The sequence below is a fragment of the Bos grunniens genome, chromosome 10 (genome assembly GCF_055505025.1).
Source record: "Bos grunniens cultivar Pamir isolate PY7600 chromosome 10, Bosgru_T2T1.0, whole genome shotgun sequence".
NCBI lineage: Eukaryota > Metazoa > Chordata > Mammalia > Artiodactyla > Bovidae > Bos > Bos grunniens.
The window spans coordinates 60,716,869-60,737,902 of record NC_141174.1 but is presented as its reverse complement, the minus strand read 5'-3'; the positions used below and the strand labels follow the sequence as shown (position 1 = coordinate 60,737,902).

The window sequence follows — 21,034 nt, the reverse complement described above, 5'->3', positions numbered from 1 at the left end:
ATAAAAAAATGTTATAAATAGAAATTTAAACAGGACATTCTAAAGTTTACCAAAATTTTATTATAATTTAATAACAAAATTACATAAAATAAGCAGATGATTGATGAATTCTGTTTCTTCAGATGGTCTAAGAATCTCAAAACCCTTGAAGTTTGCTGAAAATAGAAAATATTCATAAAATTAAACATCTTATAAAGCTGTTATACATTTCTTAATATCTAGTTTTAATTTTAAAAATAGGTCAATACATGCACATTGCTCCAAATTCCCAAGGAGACACAATGGAAAATAAGTCTGTCTCACTCTATTTCTGTTCTCTAGAAGCAACAGTTATATCCTTACAAAGACTGTCTAATTACATATAAAGGACTGTCTAATCGCATATACATGTGTAAATGCTTTAAAAACACAAACACAAGTGGTAGAATACATGAACACTATTCTATGCCTTTTTTTCAATTAGTAATAAATACATGATATATTTATAATTTTAACTAATCCTTTATGACTTGAAATTAATGTAAATTAGAAAAGTCAGAATATAACGTTTTTTTTTTTTAACTTTACAATATTGTATTGGTTTTGCCATATATCAACATGAATCTGCCACAGGTATACACGTGTTCCCCATCCTGAACCCTCCTCCCTCCTCCTTCCCCGTACCATCCCTCTGGGTCGTCCCAGTGCACCAGCCCCAAGCATCCAGTATCGTGCCACGAACCTGGACTGGCGACTCGTTTCATATATGATATTATACATGTTTCAATGCCATTTTCCCAAATCAAGAATATAACTTTTAAATGGGTATATATTTAAACTATTTGTTTTGCTGTTATAAAAACTACAGTAAAAACAGCTGTACCTACTTTTATGCATAAACCCAAGTATACCTGTAGGATAAATTCCTAGAAATGAAATAGATGGTATATGCAGTTGAGGTCTTAAGAAATCTTGTTCAATTGCCCTCTGTAGAGGTTTTTTTTTGTTTTTTTTTTTTACCATTTTTATTCTGACCAACTATTGTGTGAGAATGGGAGTTTCTCCTGTACATTACTAACATTGTGTTTTTAAATAAAACAACTATATTTGAAAGCACATGTTGAAACAGGGTTAACCTCAGTCCACTTTGGCTACATTTCTGTGTTAACTCTAAAATATGATTTCACAAATATTCTAAGAAAAAAATTGTTTTTGGGAGAACTAAATGTTATTTATAAATATAAGTTATTTCACTAAATTAGTTATTTCACAAAATTATTTCACTGTATCATAAAAATTTTTCCTCTCAAAACAAAGGAAAAAAGCATACATCAACTTGTTTGATCTAGCACTGAAGAAATTCCTCAAATTATCACTACCAAATTATAGTTTGGAAATTAGATCAAGGGTTTTAGTATCTGACTCCACAGATGATAAATGGACCAACTATGTCAACAATAGTATCAACTGCAAGTCAAGGCCTGTGCTAGAAACTTTAAGAGAGACAGGCACATAAGTGACTTCTCATACAGCATGTTAAGAACTCTCATAGAAGTCTGTATACAGTACTTAAAACACTAAACAATAATGCGTGTCATTCAGGAAACATTATAAGAAATTTAACTGAAGTGTCCTGTGCCATCATAATTAATAAATCAGTTAAATCCTATTGTGGTTTTTCTATCTCTAGAATATTAAATGGTTTGCTAAGATAGATATAATAAAAGGATAAAAGTTAAGGAAAGAAGGAAATTCAGGTAAGAGAAAAATACAAATCAAAGAAGATGAGGCCAGAGCCACAGCCAACATTTATGCTAGTAATTCCTGCTGCTATAGAGGTGGACTGCACATTGGCTGTGCTCCTGGCAGCTAAAGCAAAGGGAGTCTATCAGATTTATAGTCTTCTCAAGATGAAAATGAACAGTTGCTTGGGACAGGCACAGATTTCTTTTGTTCCGAGACCTGTTGAAAGTGCTCACTGTTGGTTTTCATAGCAGAATAAGTTTCGTATGTCTGTTAATTTACAACAAAACTCAGTTCAGTAAAAGTCAATCTAAAGGTGGACAAAACAGAATTCCCTGGTGGTCCAGTGGTAAGGACTCTGCACGTTCACTGACGAGGTCATGGGTTTGATCTCTGGTTTGGGAACTAAGATCCTGAAAGCTGGCATGGTGCAGCCAAAGATTGTTTTGAAAGATGGACAAAATATGCTTCAGAAGTAGCTTAATCCTGGGGTCACAAAATCGCTGTCAACAACAGGGAGTGGTTGAGGGTAAGAATGTTTGCCCTTACCTAAAAGCATTCCAAATTTAAAAAATTTCTTTAAGGATTCATTGTTAACTAAAGTCAAGCATTATGTTCAGTTTATGGAACAGAGGCTAGAATATCAGTGACTTTTATAAGTATCTGCCTGGTTATATTCCAAAAACTAAGCTGTACCTGGAATATAGTAAGAAATACATGTCAAATGAGTGAATCCAATAATAAAATTTAGTATGTCCCAAAGTGAACAGACTTTTTCCTCCGTGAATACTGAGCAGCAAAAATAATGCAAAAAATTTTTTTCAAGAAATATATATAAGAAACTATTAATCATGATTTCAGGGTTAGGAAGTAGAGGTATGTTTTCTTTCTCTATTTTATACTTTTAAGCACTGTTTGAAATTTTTATCATGTATTTGTGCTTTTGTTTAAATAAATTTGTTAATTACAAAAAGTAAAAAAAGGTTGAGTGTCAAGATTATATTCTCTAATGAGAACCTGCGGGTATTTGGTTACTGTTCTTAACCAAAAGAAAGAACATACGATTAATGGAGAAGTCACATGTTAGGATGCCTGCATCTAAGGGGAACTGTTAAAAATGCACATTTCTGGGTGCTACAACTGGAGAGACATTTAATAAGGTTGGGATGGGATCTTGTAATTTAACACTTGTAACATGGACCTCAGAGGATTCTCATGCATGTGGTCTATAGGACACCCTCTGAAAACTACTACCCACCAGGTAATTATTTTTTCCTCAGGACCTCCCCACACCAATTCTTTCCTGCCAATTTAAGGCAGATTACCAGGGTTTTGAGTGGCTCAGCTGGTAAAGAATCCGCCTGCAATACGGAAGACCTGGGATTGATCCCCGGGTTTGGAAGATCCCCTGGAGAAGGGAAAGGCCACACCCTCCAGTATTCTGGCCTGGAGGATTCCATGGACTCTATAGTCCATGGGGTCTCAAAGAGTCAGACATGACTGAGGGACTTTCACATGTGGAAGGCAAGCCTGCCCTTTCGGAATAATAACCTCATCATGAGTCAGCCTGTAAAAGAACTAGCCCAGCCCCACAGCCAATCTGAGGTTTCCCACAGAAAACAGTTCTTGGTGTAGCTCATACAAATGTGCTATCAAGTACATACAATTCGTGTCACACAGCATGAACACAATAAGTTCAGCCTAGAACATTGCCAATGAGCTACTGTAGTCATTTTAAAAAAACTCAGCACACCTTCAGAACATCTGATTTTTAGCAGTATTATGCCAAGAGGCAGCTGTTTCTGAAGGCACACTTACCTATCTTCTACTACCTTATTGGAAGGATAAAAAACTTTGAATGAAAATCCACTTCTTGGAAAAGAGCCCTTTGGAGAGAAAAATGCCCATAAGTACTCAAAATACTCAACTTTTAAAAAAAGAACCCCCATTTTTAAAAATCAAATTCCTCACTCGTGGCTTAAAGATGAAGGTACAAGATGTGACTATAAAGTAATGAGACAAATTTCTGCATGCTCTTTGTAGAGAAAAAATATTATTAAAGTATCTCCAATAGAAGGAAAAAGTAAAGTTGACCAGAACAGTCATGCTAAAAAATGTGGCCAGAAATGCTTAGGAGTGGGTCTACTTAAGTATAAGAAATAAGCAGTACTGAATGATGCTTAGTAAGCACATAAGACACTCAAACATCATGTTCAAGAAATCTTTCCTGCCCTTCTCCCCAGTGAAAATCTGGGATTGATGCCCCACCATGGTCCCCTCAAAGCAACAGAGCAGGGTCACATATACAACTGTCCATTACTAAACTCTAAATAAAGCAGACTCTTGTCTTTTCAATCTTTGTGTCCCTGGCACTAGCTCAATACGTGGCCTATTGCAGGCATTCATTAATGGGAATAAGTATCAAGAAAGGATGCTGCTAAATCACTTCAGTCGTGTCCGACTCTGTGCGACCCCATAGACGGCAGCCCACCAGGTTCCCCCGTCCCTGGGATTCTCCAGGCAAGAACACTGGAGTGGGTTGCCATTTCCTTCTCCAATGCATGCAAGTGAAAGTGAAGTCGCTCAGTAGTGTCCGACTCCTAGCGACCCCATGGACTGCAGCCTACCAGGCTCTTCTGTCCATGGGATTTTCCAGGCAAGAGTACTGGAGTGGGGTGCCATTGCCTTCTCCGCAAGAAAGGATGAAACAATGTCAAAACCAAGTTTTAGGAACTTCTCTGGTGGTCCAATGGTTAAGAATCTGCCTGCTAATGCAGGAGACATGGGTTCGATCCTTGCCCCTGGAAGATCCCACATGCTGCAGGGGAACCATGCACCACAACTACTGAGCCTGTGCTCTAGAGCCTGGTAGCCACAGCTGCTGAAGCCCGCTCACCCTAGAGCCCGTGCTCTGCAACAAGAGAAGCCACCGCAATGAGAAGCCCACGCACTGCAACTAGAGAGTAGCCCCCATTCGCCACAACTAGAGAAAGCCCACATGTAGCACCAAAGAACCAGTGCAGCCAAAAAGAAATAAAATTTTTTAAAAAGTTTTGAGCTTGTCCACAAGGTATAAATAATGTAAAAAAAAAAAAAAAAGATGATGGTGTAGGAAATGGTGGTTTACTCATTTACAAGATGAAAAGAAAAATTCAGAAATAAAGTGTTTTCAAATGCAGCATTAACTATGAGAACACACAAAGAGTTCAGTTTAAGGAAATAGCCTCATTATGACAAGAATATTGAAATATAAATAAAGATTCTGTAAAAATTAGGCCACAAATTACAAAAACAATGAAACCAAATCAATTGTGCACATCCTTATAGCAGTAGTTCCCAACCAGGGTCAGTTCTGTCCCCTAGAGACATTTGGCAGATACCTGAGGACATTGTCGATTGTTAAAACTGGGGGCTGCTACTGGCATCTAGTGGGTGGAAGCCAGGGATGCTGCTAAACACCCTGAGATGAACAGGACAGTGCCCAAAACAGAATTATCTGGTTCAAAATGTCAATAATTCTGTGGTTGAGGAAGCTGGACACAAAATAAATGTGTGAGAAAAGCAGTAAGGGAAGATGTTTCCAAAAGTGACCTAGATTAAAAAAAAAAAAAAAAGCCAAAAAGTTAAAGTCTAAAACTCATAAGAATCAAGGAAACATACATATTAAAAACCACTAGTGAAGATACTTGATATAAATAGCAACATTTATGCAGCATTTAAGCCCCAAGTTCAAAAAGTCAATTATACTTTTACAAAAATTCAGAAGCAACTTCAGGATTCTGAAGCATTTCAAGGTTCCACATAAAAATGAAATATTAAAGTGTGTCCCAGTAAGAAATTCAACATTCATCTGGCTTAGATTTTGGAGACCTGGACAATTTCTTAAAAAAAAAAAATCACCCTCAATGGACAAGTACCATTAATATGTGCACAGAGAACAGGATACATGCTCTGAAAGTAATTTCCAGAAAGGAATCCCAAGGCAAATTACTTTGAAGGGGAAAATACGCATTTGGATTTATAATGGTGCCTTTAAAAAAAAAAAAAAACAACTAAGTCACATTACTTTATAGTCACATGTTCTTCTGAAAGTTTAAGAACTTTCTCTTTATACCAAATTAATTCCGTTATTTCATTGATGGTATGTTTTTACTCCGACAGTAACTGATTAAACATATACTTTAAAGAAGTAACACTCTAATCTTGACAAATTATGATACATAATGTTAACTACATTCTTACAGGGTTTATGCAGAGGCATTCGGTATTGGTCAAAGTAAAAGGATCATATTTGTCTGCGATGACAAGTAGGTCAGGCACAGGGTACACTCTCAGAGCATAGTCATACGCCCAATACACTGGGCAGACATAGAGAGGGAGAGGAGTCAGGTGTCCTTGGGATAAGACAGTCTTTACAAACTACAAAAGAACGACACAAAACAAACTTCAGTGCATTTGTAAAAGCTAAAAGAGCAACAGAGAATTTAAATTAAATACTGATTACCAGACTTAAAATTTGAGAAACATTTGGGAAAACTGAATCACAGAGCTTTGGGAACACTGATATGAAATTATCCTGTATTTTAGGAGAAATTTATGAGTTTTCATTTAATACTATAAAAGCTACTTCCCCAAAGAATCATTTTGGAGCAGTTATATTTTTAGCTGTATAATAAACTCATTTCCTAATTCTGTTCATCTAAAAATAATTCCACAGCTTGGGTAATGGCAAGAATATATACTTGACCTACATACACATTGAAGGTTATAAAATACATACTAGAAATGCTGTGTATGATCTATTTCCATACTTCCAATTGTGGATACATGTAACCAGTGATTGACAGCTGTATGTCAGGGAATCCTGATAAACACCACATCTTCCTAATGTGGGCATATCATAGGAAATATTTAATAAACATGATTAAAAACACATTTTCTTTAAGTATATATAAGTACAATGTAAGATTTGTGAGTTCTAAAGGCAAAATGGGAAGCTCCAAATAAATTTCCTGCTTGTTCTGGGCTTTCTTCTGTCCATTAGGGGATACCTCAATAAGAAAACTGAGAAACACTGATTTAGGGAACAAAAATTACCTTACAGACAAAAGTGTGTTGAAATTATTTTGAACTATAAACAAAAAACAAAAGGGCAAGTGATTAAGTGACTTAAAACTTTATATAAAGTCACATGTAAGATACCTTAATAAAGAAAATCCTTAACTTACATGATTAGGAATATCCAAATTGCTACTGGGAAAACGGACACAGTTTCTGCACATTTTATTCACTAAGTCTTCACGAAAGACAATAATTTCTTGTGTACAATACTGAATTCTGAAATGAAAATGGTAGTTGAATGTGACTTCCACAGAAAAAAAATATAATTTTAAAGGCAAGATGTTTTATAATACATTCCCACTTCAAATTCAACCATAATCTATTCATCCATGCATTTGACAGTAATTTATTGAGCTCTCTATATGTGTCTAGCATTACTTTAGGGATGAGTGAACAAAACAAAAAGACCCCAGCCCTGATGCAGTTCATTCTACTGGGGGTGGGCGTTCAGAGACGATAAACAACAGACATGAAAATTAATAGTATGTTGAGAGATGATTAAGTGTAAAGCAAAAAGAAAAAGACTAACAGGGATCATTTGCAGGAAAGGAAGGTCAAAGGCTGGAATATTTAATAGGAGGACTGGAACAGGTAGGACTCATAATGAAATTTGATCTAAGCACAGAGTTGAAGGAAGTGAGAGAGTCATGCAGACATGCAGAGGCAGGCAGAGGGAACAGGCAGAGCAGAGGAGGCTGGAGGGCTGGAATAAAAGAGAAGAAATCACAGAGGAAACGGGGCCAGCTCACGCAGGGCCATGACTACCATTGCAGAGGATACGGGCTGTTACCAAATAAAACTATGGATCCATCTGACATGGTTGAGAGCAGACTACAGAGGAGCAGGAGAAGCTAGAGACCAGTGAGGAGGCTATTACAGTAGCCAAGGCTAGAGAAGATGGCAGAGAGTCATAGAGGGGGAGCTATAGAGAAATGGCCAGATTCTGGATATAAATGTTTGAAGTCCTCCTTCAGATTTTTGAAGGACTTCCTCAAAGCCTGCATGTAAGGAGAAACCCCGAAGATTGGCCTGAATGAATGGAAGGATAAAGGTGTTCAGAACTACAATGAGGAAAGCTGCAGGACAGGGTGGGGCTGCTGGGGGAAGAAGATTAGAAGTTTGGTTTGAAGTTGTTTATTAGACATCCACGGGGAGATGATGTGTAGGCAACTGAATATGTGCATCTGGAGTCAGGGAGAAGGTTTGAGGTGGAGATATCAACGTGGGAGTTGTCAATACATAGAGGATACTTAAAGCTCATGGACTGGACACTGAAGGAGTGAATGTAGATAGAAAAGAGAGGGAACCAAAGACTGAAAGCATTCTCTCCGTAAGAACCTATGGTCACCGTGGCACATAGAGTAAATGCGTAATCCTTCCATTCTTCCACTGTAACTTTTCTTAAAGGATGTATAATCGGAATATCTATTATAAAACCTCCATCCATTATTAAGTTTCTGAATTCAATGTTAGTGAATTATTTAAATAAAGTATTGTTAAAGTTTTCAGAAACCTAAAATAAAAAGAAATTTTCTTTTTACCCCATGACAACCAAAATCCAGAGACAAATTTTAAGAAAAAGGTTAATTTTTAAATGAAAGGTTAAAAAAAACAATACAAAATGCTAATATTTACCTGCAAGGATTAGTAGTAAAAACTGAAAATGGTACTCTTTGCCTGAATTCATTAGTGATGCTTTCAGCAAATGGTGGCCTATAAATACAATTAAGATGATACAGTATATATTTTTTAGTTTACAAAGTTTTCTTTACTGTTGCAAATATCTGAATAAAACTTACCTTGGTAAGATGGAACCAAATCCAGGATCCTCTGGGCCAGGTACAAACACAAAACGACTACTGTAGCAAAATTCAACATAATTAATTCTAAAAATATTATACCGCTACCCAATAGTCTAAAACCAAGTTATTGCCTTTATTTAAATTATAAAATTTTTAAGTTTTATACATTTTAATAAATGAACTAATAAAAGTCTCTAGACCGATACCATCCAATAGATCTTTTTTGCAATGATGGAAGTGTTCTAGATCTGTATTGCCTAATTACTGAGTACTTGAACTGTGGCTAGTGTGACTGAATTTTTTTTTTTTTAGTTTTTTAATTTTAGGCCACACTGCCAGGTTTATAGGGTTCTTTGAGTTCCCTGACCAGGGATCGAACCTGGACCCCTCCTCAGTGAAAGCACAGAGTCCTAACCACTGGACCACCAGGGAATTCCTTTAAATGATATAGCTTTAAATTTAAAGAGATCCATGTGGCCAGTGACTATCATTTTTGAAGAGTATAGTTCTAGACCCTTAGAGTAATAATGTCATCAAGAAATTTGGATTATGGTTGAAATTATCACTCTTCCAATTAATACTTTTCAATATAAATCTCTATTAGAATATAACATATTATTGTGATAGAAGGATAATTTTATCTCCCAGCTATACTAATTTTCTCAAATTTTTCTTCCACTTATTTCTTAAATTAGGATTTATTTTTGTTTCTCAAATAACCCTTTAAATGAAAAAATACAGCAATAGAAATCATTACCTTTGATGAATATTTGGGTATTCGCATATTATATCTGCCAAAGTTTTTAGGGAATCTAAAATTTTAAAGGGATATTGAATTTAATTTGCATATGATATACATAAATAAAATTTTATTTGATCAGATACAACTCTACATATTATTAATAAATTTAAATTAATATAGATTATTTCTCATCAACTTAGTTTATATAAATGTAGGAACACTTATTAAATAGATCCTCAATACCTTTCAAAGCTTGAACTTGATTTTTTCCATAAGGTGCAGATGAAAAATTACCACACAGAATAAAGCAGGTTGGAGGTGCTGGTGAGTAACCTAAAAAGAAAAGAATAAATGAACATCACTTTTCTGGTCTAGAAATCACATTAAAATCTTTTAGCCATGAGCTTTTTTCTTTTTTTAGCCATGAGTTTTTAATAATAAAACCTTACTGTCTAAAAGCAATACCTTATTTTAATAACAACTTATTATAAAAACAGTAATAATAGTGCCCATTTATTGAGCACTTACTTTGTGGCAGGCCCTGCAACGGCTTGATTCATCCTCACAACATCCCTCTAAACTGAGAGAGAAATTAACCTGCCTAAAGTATTAGGCTGCAGTTTAAACCCAGTTCTGTCAAACTCCGAAGCCTAAGCTGTTATCTACTCTTGTACTGTTTTAGGACTAATTCTTATTTATCATGAACACACACATACAGTTATTTTTCAAATGTAAAAATGTAACTCTTTAAGATGAACTCATTTAAAATATTTCACCTCTGAATCAACTTTTTTAACAAAAACAGACTACTCAAAAAGATACATTTTTTTAAGAGAATTTAGTTTTAAGACATGAGCTCTCATAAAAAAGAATAAAAACAAATGACACCTACCAGAAAACATGATGTGAAGTTTTTCCAATACTTCTACTTGGTCCAACCAAACATCAGATATAAAGACAAACATGGCATCTTTATTCTCATCCTCTAGTTGTTTTAGTTTTGCAGAAGTCTTCACAGATGTATTAGAAGGCCCTCCGAAAAAATTAGTATTTCCATAGTATGCCCTAGGTAATTATAACACAATTATTACCTTCTATCCTATATTCTGTTGAAGATATTTTTCTGCTAATTCTACAAATTAAGCTTCTGTCTATCTAATGAGGTTATTTTCCCATCAATGTAAATTGTACCATGAAAATGTATTATTTGTACCACTTAAAAAGCAAACAAGTTGATTTAAACATTCTAAAATGAGAAAGGAAGCAACACTGAGGCAGTAAACAAAGCAAGATAAGTAAACTATATCTGGACCTTTTAAAACTTACTAAAGCAAACATTAAAATAAATCATAATTTCCTTATATAGTTGAAAGTAGGAGAAATAGGTACTCAATTTGAATAATAACTAATAAAAGTATCCCCAAAAAAGTGCTAGCCATTTGACCAAGCAATTTCACTTCTAGATATCTAAGAATTTAAGGATGTCTACAAAGACTTATCTACATCCCAGAATTGTGAAAATCTGGAAGACACACTAAAGCTTGCCCAAAATGGAAACTGGAGTGATCTTCTGCACTCCCAGCCTCTACTGCTCTTGCCACCTACCCTTCACCGGCTGCCATCCTACCGTCCTCCGTTTAAATGCTGAATACTGTCCCACAGAACTGTCCCTTGAGGATCCCAACAGAAGTCAGATTTCCCCATTACACACACTTGGAGGACCCTGTACTTCTCTTTCATAGAACTTATCAAATTTGTGATCAGCAAATTATTTGGGTGACGTTTAATGTCTATCTCCCTAATCCAACACCTACCAGAGTCTGGCAATATAGTATGTGCTCAAAGTACATTGCTGAATGTCACAAATCATGTAATAAAAAATTTCATGGTAATGGAAAATGTTGACTGAATATTATTAAATGATGAAGCAGGTTACAAAGCATTGTATAGTATGTATTCATTTTCAACATCCAAAAAAGTGAATAGATATAGAACCTGTATATTCTTATTAAGTCACTGTAATTATATCCTATAAAGTCACTGCAAACACTGCATTAGGGAATACTGAACCTTGCTCTTAAGGAAAATGTGTGCTGCTATCAGACAGACTGTAATATTAAATTATAAAAAAAAAACCTCATCTTGGTAGATTCTATTTTCTTCATCTTACAAAAGAGAAAGCAAGGTTCAGGTTTAGAAATGTTAAGTGATGTGCCTGAGGCCATCCCAATAACAGGTGACAGTGTTAGGTTACAATCTTGCAGTTATCAGAGGAATGAAATAAGATGATACAGATGATTTCAGTTATATACCCAAACATAAACCAGAATACTACAAAGAGAAATACCTATTAAGCTGATTCTTGAGAAATTAAAGCTTAAAAAGGCGTCAGTAACATCTTCCATCCTTGATTCATGGAATATAAGGTACAAAGACAAGCAAGAGGAAGGCTATTTTCCCAAGAAATGATCTAGGAATTCTAGGAACTTTAACAAATACATCAGGCCCAGAAAACATAAGTCACGTCTTGTACCAGTGAAAGAGAGCAACATGGCAATGGAATCCTAGCAAATCTGTACTTTAATTTAGAGAAAGTGGGACAATTTAAATAGAAGATTATTTGCGACATTACAAAGATGAATGCTTGGCTAAACTGAAACGAATGGTAACACTCAAGGCCAGCTTCCTTGATTATACCTCTCATTCGGAAGAGTAATTTTGAGGCTTGTATGAAACTATAACACCAAGACAACAGCAATTATGCTTTCAATATAGCCCCAAGAAACCCTACCATGATGTAAACCTAGCCACAAACTAGCACTAAAAGCACTCACTTAAAAGTAAACTGGCTTGATGCGGGCTTGTATTCTCTGTGGCATGACCAGCACTTTACCCTGGATTTACTTCACCAGGAAGCAGATGCACAGCAAAAGCTGCCTGCCAGTGACTCCCCGCCAGCAAATGTGGCCTTGGTGCCTGATTTATAACAGCAGACTGGATCTAAAACCTTAATCATCAGACTTCTTGAAATCATCACCATCATCATGGAATCTCAGAATTAGAATGCAACTACTTTAATTACCCCAGATGCCTACAGGCTCCAGGAAGCTAATACTAAATATCAAAGCAGCAACCACCTGAGGCTGACTAGGTGTGAATAAGGGTACATACATTTATCCTGCCCAAAGTGAGCCATCACTGAAGATGTTCCAGGTGAGAATTTAGGTGTGAAGTACTGCCAGAGCTGATTATTCAAGATAACTCAGATCTCCTAATTTTCAAATATTGGACACTAATTCAAAATATGCTTAAATACCTCCAAGGGGAAACAAGAAATGTCTATAGACTACATTCAACCCACAGGCCACCGGCTACAACTTTCACACCATTATTCAGCCTCTGTCAAATTCCTTGAGTGACAGGGAATTCACTCCTCTCAGACAAAGTCCTTTTGGAACCCCTCTAATATTATAATGATTTTGCATATATTAAGTAACTATATAATTTGCCTCTTATAGCTTTCACTCAGTAAAATACAAAAATAAGAACTTTATATTAACATGGGAATTATATTCTTCTGTTTTCCTATCTCTTGTCTCAGTCCTGTAGATAAAGAAGACCAATGGATTAGAAATCTTTCCCAGTGAAAGTCAAATACAAAGATGCAATTGCAACCAGTCTGGAGTCAACCCACTAGTTTTCAGTTTTATATAAAGTCCAGTCTTTTAACTCTCATTTTCCATTGCTCTTCACCTTCTAACACAAAGTCTGAGGACTTGTAATAATTGACATGTGATATACTATCTTAGATTACTGCCAGTATTCTAAAATTTCTATAGAGTTTAAGTCAAACATTTTTATACCTAGTAGTACTAGAGGGTTCAGTGGGTGGAAATCCAAAGGCATTGACATGAAACACCTGATCTTCAAACCAACCTGAAAAACATATAAGTAACAAATCACTTTCATTTGTCCAATTTTCTTGTTTGAAAAGACAAAACTGTGGAACACAAAGCAGTAATGCTAGGCCATCATTTAATCCCCGGTCAACTAACTACAGAATTCACCAGTCCCACTGAGCTACAAAACAGTTTCAGGTTCAGAGACAGTCTCAGTTCTTTTTTTGTTTTTTATTTTTGGCCACACCATGTGACTTGCAAGATCTTAGTTCCCTGACCAGGGATGGAACCTGGGACCATGGAAGTGAACATGCCGAATGCTAACCACTGGACCACCAGAGAATTCCTGATAGTCCCAGATCTATTTAAAAAAAAGTCATGAAATTGTAATAGATTTAGAAGTAAAATTTTTCCCTTTCTTATTTCACAGTACATGTTAGAGTACAGACAGATAAGGTACACAGATAAAAATGTGTTTTTTTAACATTTATTTTTTATTGGAGTATAATTATATAACAAAGTGTACAACAGAGTAAATCAGCTAAATGTATGCATATATCCACTCTCTCTTAAGCCTCCTTCCCCCTCCATCCCACCTCTCTAGGTCATCACAGAGCTTCAAGCTGAGCTCCCTGTGCTGTACAGGAGCTTCTTACAGCTATCTATGTTACACATGGTGAAGTGAAGTGAAGTGAAGTCGCTCAGTCGTGTCCGACTCTTTGCGACCCCATGGACTATAGCCTACCAGGCTCCCCCCTCCATGGGAATCTCCAGGCAAGAGTACTGGAGTGGGGTGCCATTTCCTTCTCCAGGGGATCTTCCCGACCCAGGGATCGAACCGAAGTCTCCTGCATTCCAGGCAGACGCTTTACCCTCTGAGCCACCAGGGATCTATTTCAATCCTGCTCTCCCAATCGGTCCCACCCTCCCCTTTCCCCCTGTAGCCACAAGTCCATTCTCTACATCTACATAAAAATGTCTCATTTTATGACTCTATGTGCAATCTTTGTTTCTTTTAACCTCATTGAGATATAATTCACACGTAATACAACCCTTTAAAAGTGTATACCTCAGAACTTCCCTGGTGGCCCAGTGGTTACAAAGCCACCTTGCAATGCAGGGAACACAGGTTTGATCCCTGGTCTGGCAAGATTCCCACATGCTGCAGGACAACTAAGCTCCTTTGCCATAACTACTGAGCCTGCTCTCTAGAGCCTGGAAGCCGCAACTACTGAAGCCCGCACACCCTAGAGCCCATGCTCTGCAACAGGAGAAGCCACTGCAATGAGAAGCCCATGATTCACAACTAAAGAGTATCCCCCACTTGCCACAACTAGAGAAAGCCCACGCATAGCAACAAAGACCCAGCGCAGCCAAAAATAAGTAAATCAATAAAGATAAAAGTACATACCTCAGTAGTTTTTAGTCTATTCACAAGTTGTACAACCATCAGTACTAATTTCAGAATATTTTCATCATCCCAGAAAGAAACCCTGTGCCCATTAGAAGTCTGAGAGTTAAATAATCTCAAAAGTATGCTCTGATAATCAATATTCCCCTGAGTTACACTGTTAATGTATTTTAACCAGTGTAGAAAGGGTTTTACTGTAGAATGATAAGGAGGACAGGGAAAAAAAAATACTAACTTACCCTCTGCTAAGACAAAGCATGATTCTGTGTATAAACCACTATGAAACTGGTATACAGTAATTAAGGAAAATAATTCTATTTCTATGCTTGAGGTGGTGATAAAGTCGATATACATTTTGGGTTCAACAGGACTTTCAAATAATACATTCAAAGACTGCTGCTGCTGCTGCTGCTGCTGCTAAGTCGCTCCAGTCATGTCTGACTCTGCAATCCCATAGATGGCAGCCTACCAGGCTCCCCCATCCCTGGGATTCTCCAGGCAAGAACACTGGAGTGGGTTGCCATTTCCTTCTCCAAAGCATGAAAGTGAAAAGTGAAAGTGAAGTCCCTCAGTCGTGTCTGACTCATAACGACCCATGGACTGCAGCCCACCAGGCTCCTCCATCCATGGGATTTTCCAGGCAAGAGTACTGGAGTGGGTTGCCATTGCCTTCTCCGACATTCAAAGACTACACATTTAAAACTCTGAATAGATTATAGCTTAAAAAATGTTAGGTTTAAATATCCTCATATCTGATTCTAAGATGTAATACTGAAAATATAGATCATTTTTAGCATGTTATAAACTTTTTCAGTGATTTGTCTGGATACAGCAAATAAGGAGGAATTAAACATTTTTGTCTCTAGGATTATGTCTCTAGATTCCTACATCACCATATGGAAGTTACACTAAGTACCCAATTAGGTAAATTTGAAAATGATATATAATCAATTTCCCCAATTCATTTAACACAGATTAAAAAAAAATAAAAGTGAAGGATATAGCTTTACTAAGATCCAGTTGTATTGTTCCTGTAGGGTCTTCCAGAAAAAATTTTCCCTAAAAAAAATTAAAAGAAATATGTCCACATTTATGTAAAAATGAATACTATGGCAAAACAATTAAGATACTGACAATTTTGACAATAGACTATAGTAGAGAGTACCATGGATTTTTTTAAAAATCAGTAATTCCAAGTCTAGGCTTTTCCATCATTTAATTGAGACTCAGAGTCCTCAGAGGTATCAAACAATGACTACTGCCGATCAAGAGATGGCAGCAGGGACATTTGCTGGCTGCCACAAGAGGGACCTCACCAGGTGCCTTCACCTAAGAGAGCCAACAGCATCTCCCAGGGAGCAGGATGTGGTCTGCATCTTTGAATGCTTAGAAACTGAGAAGTCAACCAGAGATTACTGGGGAACTAATTTTAGGCTATGCAAACTGGTGGCTTGTCTAAGACACTCCTTTCTGATGTCTACTCAGGAAACCAAATGCAAATGAAAAAGTTATTTGGTAACTGAAGTAGATGCTTTCAATGAAGAATACATTCTGGTGCCCTCTGTAAAAATGCTGTATTTAACTGACATTTCATCAGTTTGAAGGCTGAAAATAAAGGATGGATACTTATCAAGTTTCACTTACCTCTTTTAACTGGGTTATCATCCCAAGAACAATCACATCTCCAATTTTGCTTGTACTGCCCAATAGGGTTTCTATTGTCTTAAGCTAAAATAAACAAAATAAACTCTTAAGGACTGAAAATATGTTCCTTTAAAAAACTAATCTTTTTTTTATAAAAATAAGTAAATAAAAAATAAGTAAAATAAGTAAAACCCCTACATATGTTGTCTACAAGAGACCCACCTCAAAACAGGGGACATATACAGACTGAAAGTGAAGGGCTGGAAAAAGATTTTCCATGCAAATTGGGACCAAAAGAAAGCAGGAGTCACAATACTCGTATCAGATAAATTAGACTTTAAAACAAAGGCTGTGAAAAGAGACAAAGAAGGTCACTACATAATGATCAAAGGATCAATCCAAGAAGAAGATATAACAATTATAAATATATATCCACCCAACATGGGAGCACCGCAGTATGTAAGACAAATCCTAACAAGTATGAAAGGAGAAATTAACAATAACACAATAATAGTGGGAGACTTTAATACCCCACTCACACTTATGGATAAATCAACTAAACAGAAAATTAACAAGGAAAAAAAAAAAAAAAACATGTATCTATAAAGTTCACTAAAGCAAAGCACAGTAAAATGAGGTATGGCAATAAAAGGCGTTAAATTTATCAAATAAAAAATAAATAAATAAAGTGCTGAAAAATTAAAGCTGTCAATTCTGTAATAGATATTCATTGAAAGTATCTTTTGAAATGGGGGTGAAAACACCTTCAGAGAAATGAAAGCTAAGGAAGCATGCACGAGCTATAAAAAATGATAAAGTCCTTTATGAATGATGATAATATCAAAACAAAACTTGGAAATACAGGAAGGAGTAAAGAGCACTATGAACAGTCAATACATGGATAAACATTAGAAACTATTCTCTTTTCTTAATTTCTTCATGGTAAACTATCAACATTATATTGTGAAATTTTTCAGGAAAAAAAAAAAAAAGAATATGGATGACATAGTTCTGTCTTAGATATTATGCAAGTGGAAAAAAAAAATAAGTAAATTTTGAGTGCACACTGCAGTATTTACACCTATTTTACAGTAGAAAATCAAATAAAACTTAGAAAATATAATTTTATCCTACAAAAAGCTAAAATAGCAACTGATGATGTCTTGGAAGAATTACGCCTAAGAAACACCATGTCAACATAGGCCCTTACCAATGACTGAAGTTTCATACCATATTATTTTGAATAATGATAGGTATATTTATCTTTAAAGTATAGAAGAATATGAATTTTATTTGTCAGTCTCTTCAGCACCTGCAAATTAGCGGGCTATTTAAAAGGTTACATTCTACTGTAACTTTATTTAGTATTTTGAAAGTATGTCATTATTACTTATATTCTCAATTTGATCATTATATTTTTATCAGAAAGTTAAAGGTAGTAATAATTGGGGCACTATTTTAAAGAGATCTTTTCTGACCCTTTTCTATACATATAATCCTAACAATATATTAATACAAACATACATAATTTATAAACACATACCCATACAGTTTGTTTTATTTGCAAAGATGAAATCATATTATTTGTATTATTCTTCAACTTAACTTATCCTGGACATTATTGCATTTAACTATATTTAGATATACTTCATTCTTCTTAATGGATAGAAATATCTATAGTATATATACAACAATTTACCAAACAACTTAAAGGCCATAATCACAATATCCCATAATAATGTTAACATATGACACTAAAGTTCCCTTTAATAACATGAACCTCAAGCGACACAAGAATAGAATGTTCATTTTAAACAATTTTTTTAAAATGAAATACTTGGGAATAAATCTGAAGAAAAGACATGTATCCTAAAAACTGGATTAGGTAAAGATTTCTTAGAAACAATACTAAAAATATGAGCCATAAAAAAAAACTTATAAGCTAGACTTCAACATAATTAAGAACTTAAGTATTTCAAAAAGACCGTTGAGAGAATAAAAAGACAGCTTACAGAATGGGAAAAATATTGCAATTCACAATCAGTAAATAAAGCAACACAGGAGTACAAAACTATAACAGTGAGGATGCCATATTTGTAATTTGCAAAGGTAAAATGCCATACAGGGACTATAAATGGGGATTTTAATAATATACCAACAGGGATACAAAACTAAACAGCCTGGAAAGATAAGAAGAATAATAAATTATTTAGCTAAGCCTTTGAAGGAAATGGCAACCCACTCCAGTATTCTTGCCTGGAAAATTCCATGGACAGAGGAGCCTGGTAGGCTACAGTCCATGGGGTCGCAAAGAGTCGGACACGACTGAGCGACTTCACTTCACTTCACTTCACTTCACTTTAACATTACTTTGGCAAAGAGGAAAGGTGAAATAATGCTTCTGGGCTGTAGGTGTCTGAGTTGCTATAGGAAATCTAATATATATGAGAAAACACATAGATAATCATTGGTAGAGAAATATAAATAATGTCAATTTCCAAAACTTAATATTTTTTTCTGATAGCAGAAACTATCAAACACTATAAATGTTTTCTCCTCATGGTGCTGCCATCAAATGCTTAATTTAAGCATTATCTAGTATTACTGTTTTAGTATCTATCAGACTGCTCATCATTATGAATTCTGATCTAACATGGTAGAGAACTGAATGAACCTGAGCAGAGCCTGGGCTCTTCAGAAGTTATGTGGAAACTCATAGAAACGGTGGGGCCTAGCCAGAAGGAGCTAAGGACTGTCCCCCAGCAGGGTTCCATGTGCTGAAGCAGGGAACAAAGCCACTGATAGACTGACAGGAACCAGGTATGTGGCTGGAACAAAAGTGACGGTGCTGTTTGGTAACCGCTTCATTTCAGGAGCACATGTGGCAGGAAACATTCCCCCTCTCCCTGGACGACACTGTGGCCTGTCTGCGCTCTCTCGTACATTCTATAAATGTGGTTTCCTTAGTGCCTTCAGTAAAGTTTTCACTCCAACTGATATAACACGTCTTGGCTGAACAAGTGTGTGGTGGTCACTAGATGGCTGGACTGGGCAAAGAGCAGGATTTCAGAGAGGGAGTGAGGATGAGATGGGTAATGTTGAGTGAGGGTTGGTCAGAAAGTTAGCAAATGGACCAGGAGGACTAGGGTTCTGTCCTGGTGGTGAGAGACTCTCTGGGGGCTACCAGCGTCTCAGGGCCTGACCCAAAGAAGGAAGTAGATGATTCTGTTAGAGATTTGTAGCACCCAGGACACAAGGCACGGACTTTCCCAAGAGGGGGTACACGAAGGTCAGTTAGCTAGACAGTTATCAGTGGTTCATTTGCATTTAAAATTCAATAAATTAGAAATAAGCAACAAATATTAAACTTGTATACTTACACCCCCTGAATAATAATGATAACGTTCTAACCTGGAATTTGCTTCCACTTTCATCAGGGTGAGAACCAATCACTGGAGGAGTAAATAATTCATGTCTGTGGGTTCTCTAGAAAAAAGAAAAATTCACATGAATTACTGAAGTGAAAGTGAAGTCGCTCAGTCGTGTCCGACCCTCAGCAACCCCATGGACTGCAGACTTCCAGGCTCCTCCGTCCATGGGATTTTCTAGGCAAGAGTACTGGAGTGGGGTGCCATTGCCTTCTCTGTGAATTACTGAGGCAAACCTTTAAAACAGAGCGCTATTCATTAAAATAGCACCCTGACAAACCATTGTTCTTAAATTAACATTACTATTACTTATTCTCAACAAATTTGAAACCCCACATACTTTAATGTACAAATATCTAGAAATGCAATTTTAAAAAAAATTAAGGCTTTTTAAAAAAGGTCTATTGTGTACCTGGCAGTAATGCACTCTGGGCTGATATGAAATAACAAACTAAAGCTGTCATCCTCAGAGGCAGGGGCCAGTGAGAAAGAAGTGTCAACAGGTCATAAGACAACCAAGGACCCTGAGAAGAAGGGGCCATTCAATGAGATCCTAAATGATAAAAAAGATGCTGCTAGTAAGAAACAACAGGAGACTGAGACAAGATATTTTAGGCAGAGGAAGGGATGTGTCACAGAAGGAGTTAAGAGTCAAGGAGTGTTAGGGACGTGATATGAAGTTCAGTACAGTTGGATCACAAGGTGCACAAGTCAGACAATGCTTGAGATTGGCTGGAGTCTCTATTTGGGAAACTATGCCCCCCATATGCACTGTGGTACACAAAGTTTAGGTAGGGCAGGTGCCCTTCCCCCTCCACTGACATAGCACCAAGACCTAGCAAATCAAAGTACTGCATCCCCTTGGCCATTGATTGGTTCAGGGTTGAATAAGTGCCTAAAGCCGCGCAATAAGTGACAGTCACTAGAACTTTTGAAAAAGAACAACTCTCTAAGAGTTACTAAGGCCACTAGTGGCCACCTCTGTCACCTCATAGGGAGAATTTGTTTGAAAGTAAGATGAATTTTTTAAAGTTGCTAGGAGATGGAAAGAGCTAGATGCCTCAGGACATCGTGTGATCACCTGGCTCCAGTTGTGCTTGACACAGCTGGACTTTCTCCACAACCCAAGAAATTGCTTTGTCTGTTTTTGCCAATTTGAGTTTCCATTACCTCTAATAGAAAAGCCCTAACAATACAGACTCTGCATGCCAAACCAAGAAGTTAGGCTTACACACAATTGCAAACAACAATTTTGAAGTAGAATG

The 21,034-nt window shown here is 36.4% G+C and overlaps 1 protein-coding gene across 2 annotated transcripts in view; it reads right to left on the bottom strand.

Annotated features, from left to right (window-relative positions):
* Positions 1 to 40: 40 nt before the first annotated feature.
* POLE2 (DNA polymerase epsilon 2, accessory subunit) overlaps positions 41 to 21,034 on the bottom strand; it is a 33,233-nt gene continuing 12,239 nt past the window's right edge. For both annotated transcript variants that reach the window (XM_086321623.1, XM_086321624.1), the window contains exons 6-19: positions 19,753 to 19,827; positions 16,342 to 16,425; positions 15,700 to 15,756; positions 14,937 to 14,985; positions 13,255 to 13,323; positions 10,280 to 10,456; positions 9,631 to 9,720; positions 9,403 to 9,457; positions 8,643 to 8,702; positions 8,479 to 8,556; positions 6,951 to 7,059; positions 5,965 to 6,141; positions 3,541 to 3,608; positions 41 to 155 (exon numbers count right to left, since the gene is read on the bottom strand). In XM_086321623.1, coding sequence (XP_086177749.1) covers positions 137 to 155; positions 3,541 to 3,608; positions 5,965 to 6,141; positions 6,951 to 7,059; positions 8,479 to 8,556; positions 8,643 to 8,702; positions 9,403 to 9,457; positions 9,631 to 9,720; positions 10,280 to 10,456; positions 13,255 to 13,323; positions 14,937 to 14,985; positions 15,700 to 15,756; positions 16,342 to 16,425; positions 19,753 to 19,827 — 1,167 coding nt within the window. In that variant the 3' untranslated portion in view covers positions 41 to 136. The remainder of the gene's footprint in view (positions 156 to 3,540; positions 3,609 to 5,964; positions 6,142 to 6,950; positions 7,060 to 8,478; positions 8,557 to 8,642; positions 8,703 to 9,402; positions 9,458 to 9,630; positions 9,721 to 10,279; positions 10,457 to 13,254; positions 13,324 to 14,936; positions 14,986 to 15,699; positions 15,757 to 16,341; positions 16,426 to 19,752; positions 19,828 to 21,034) is intronic.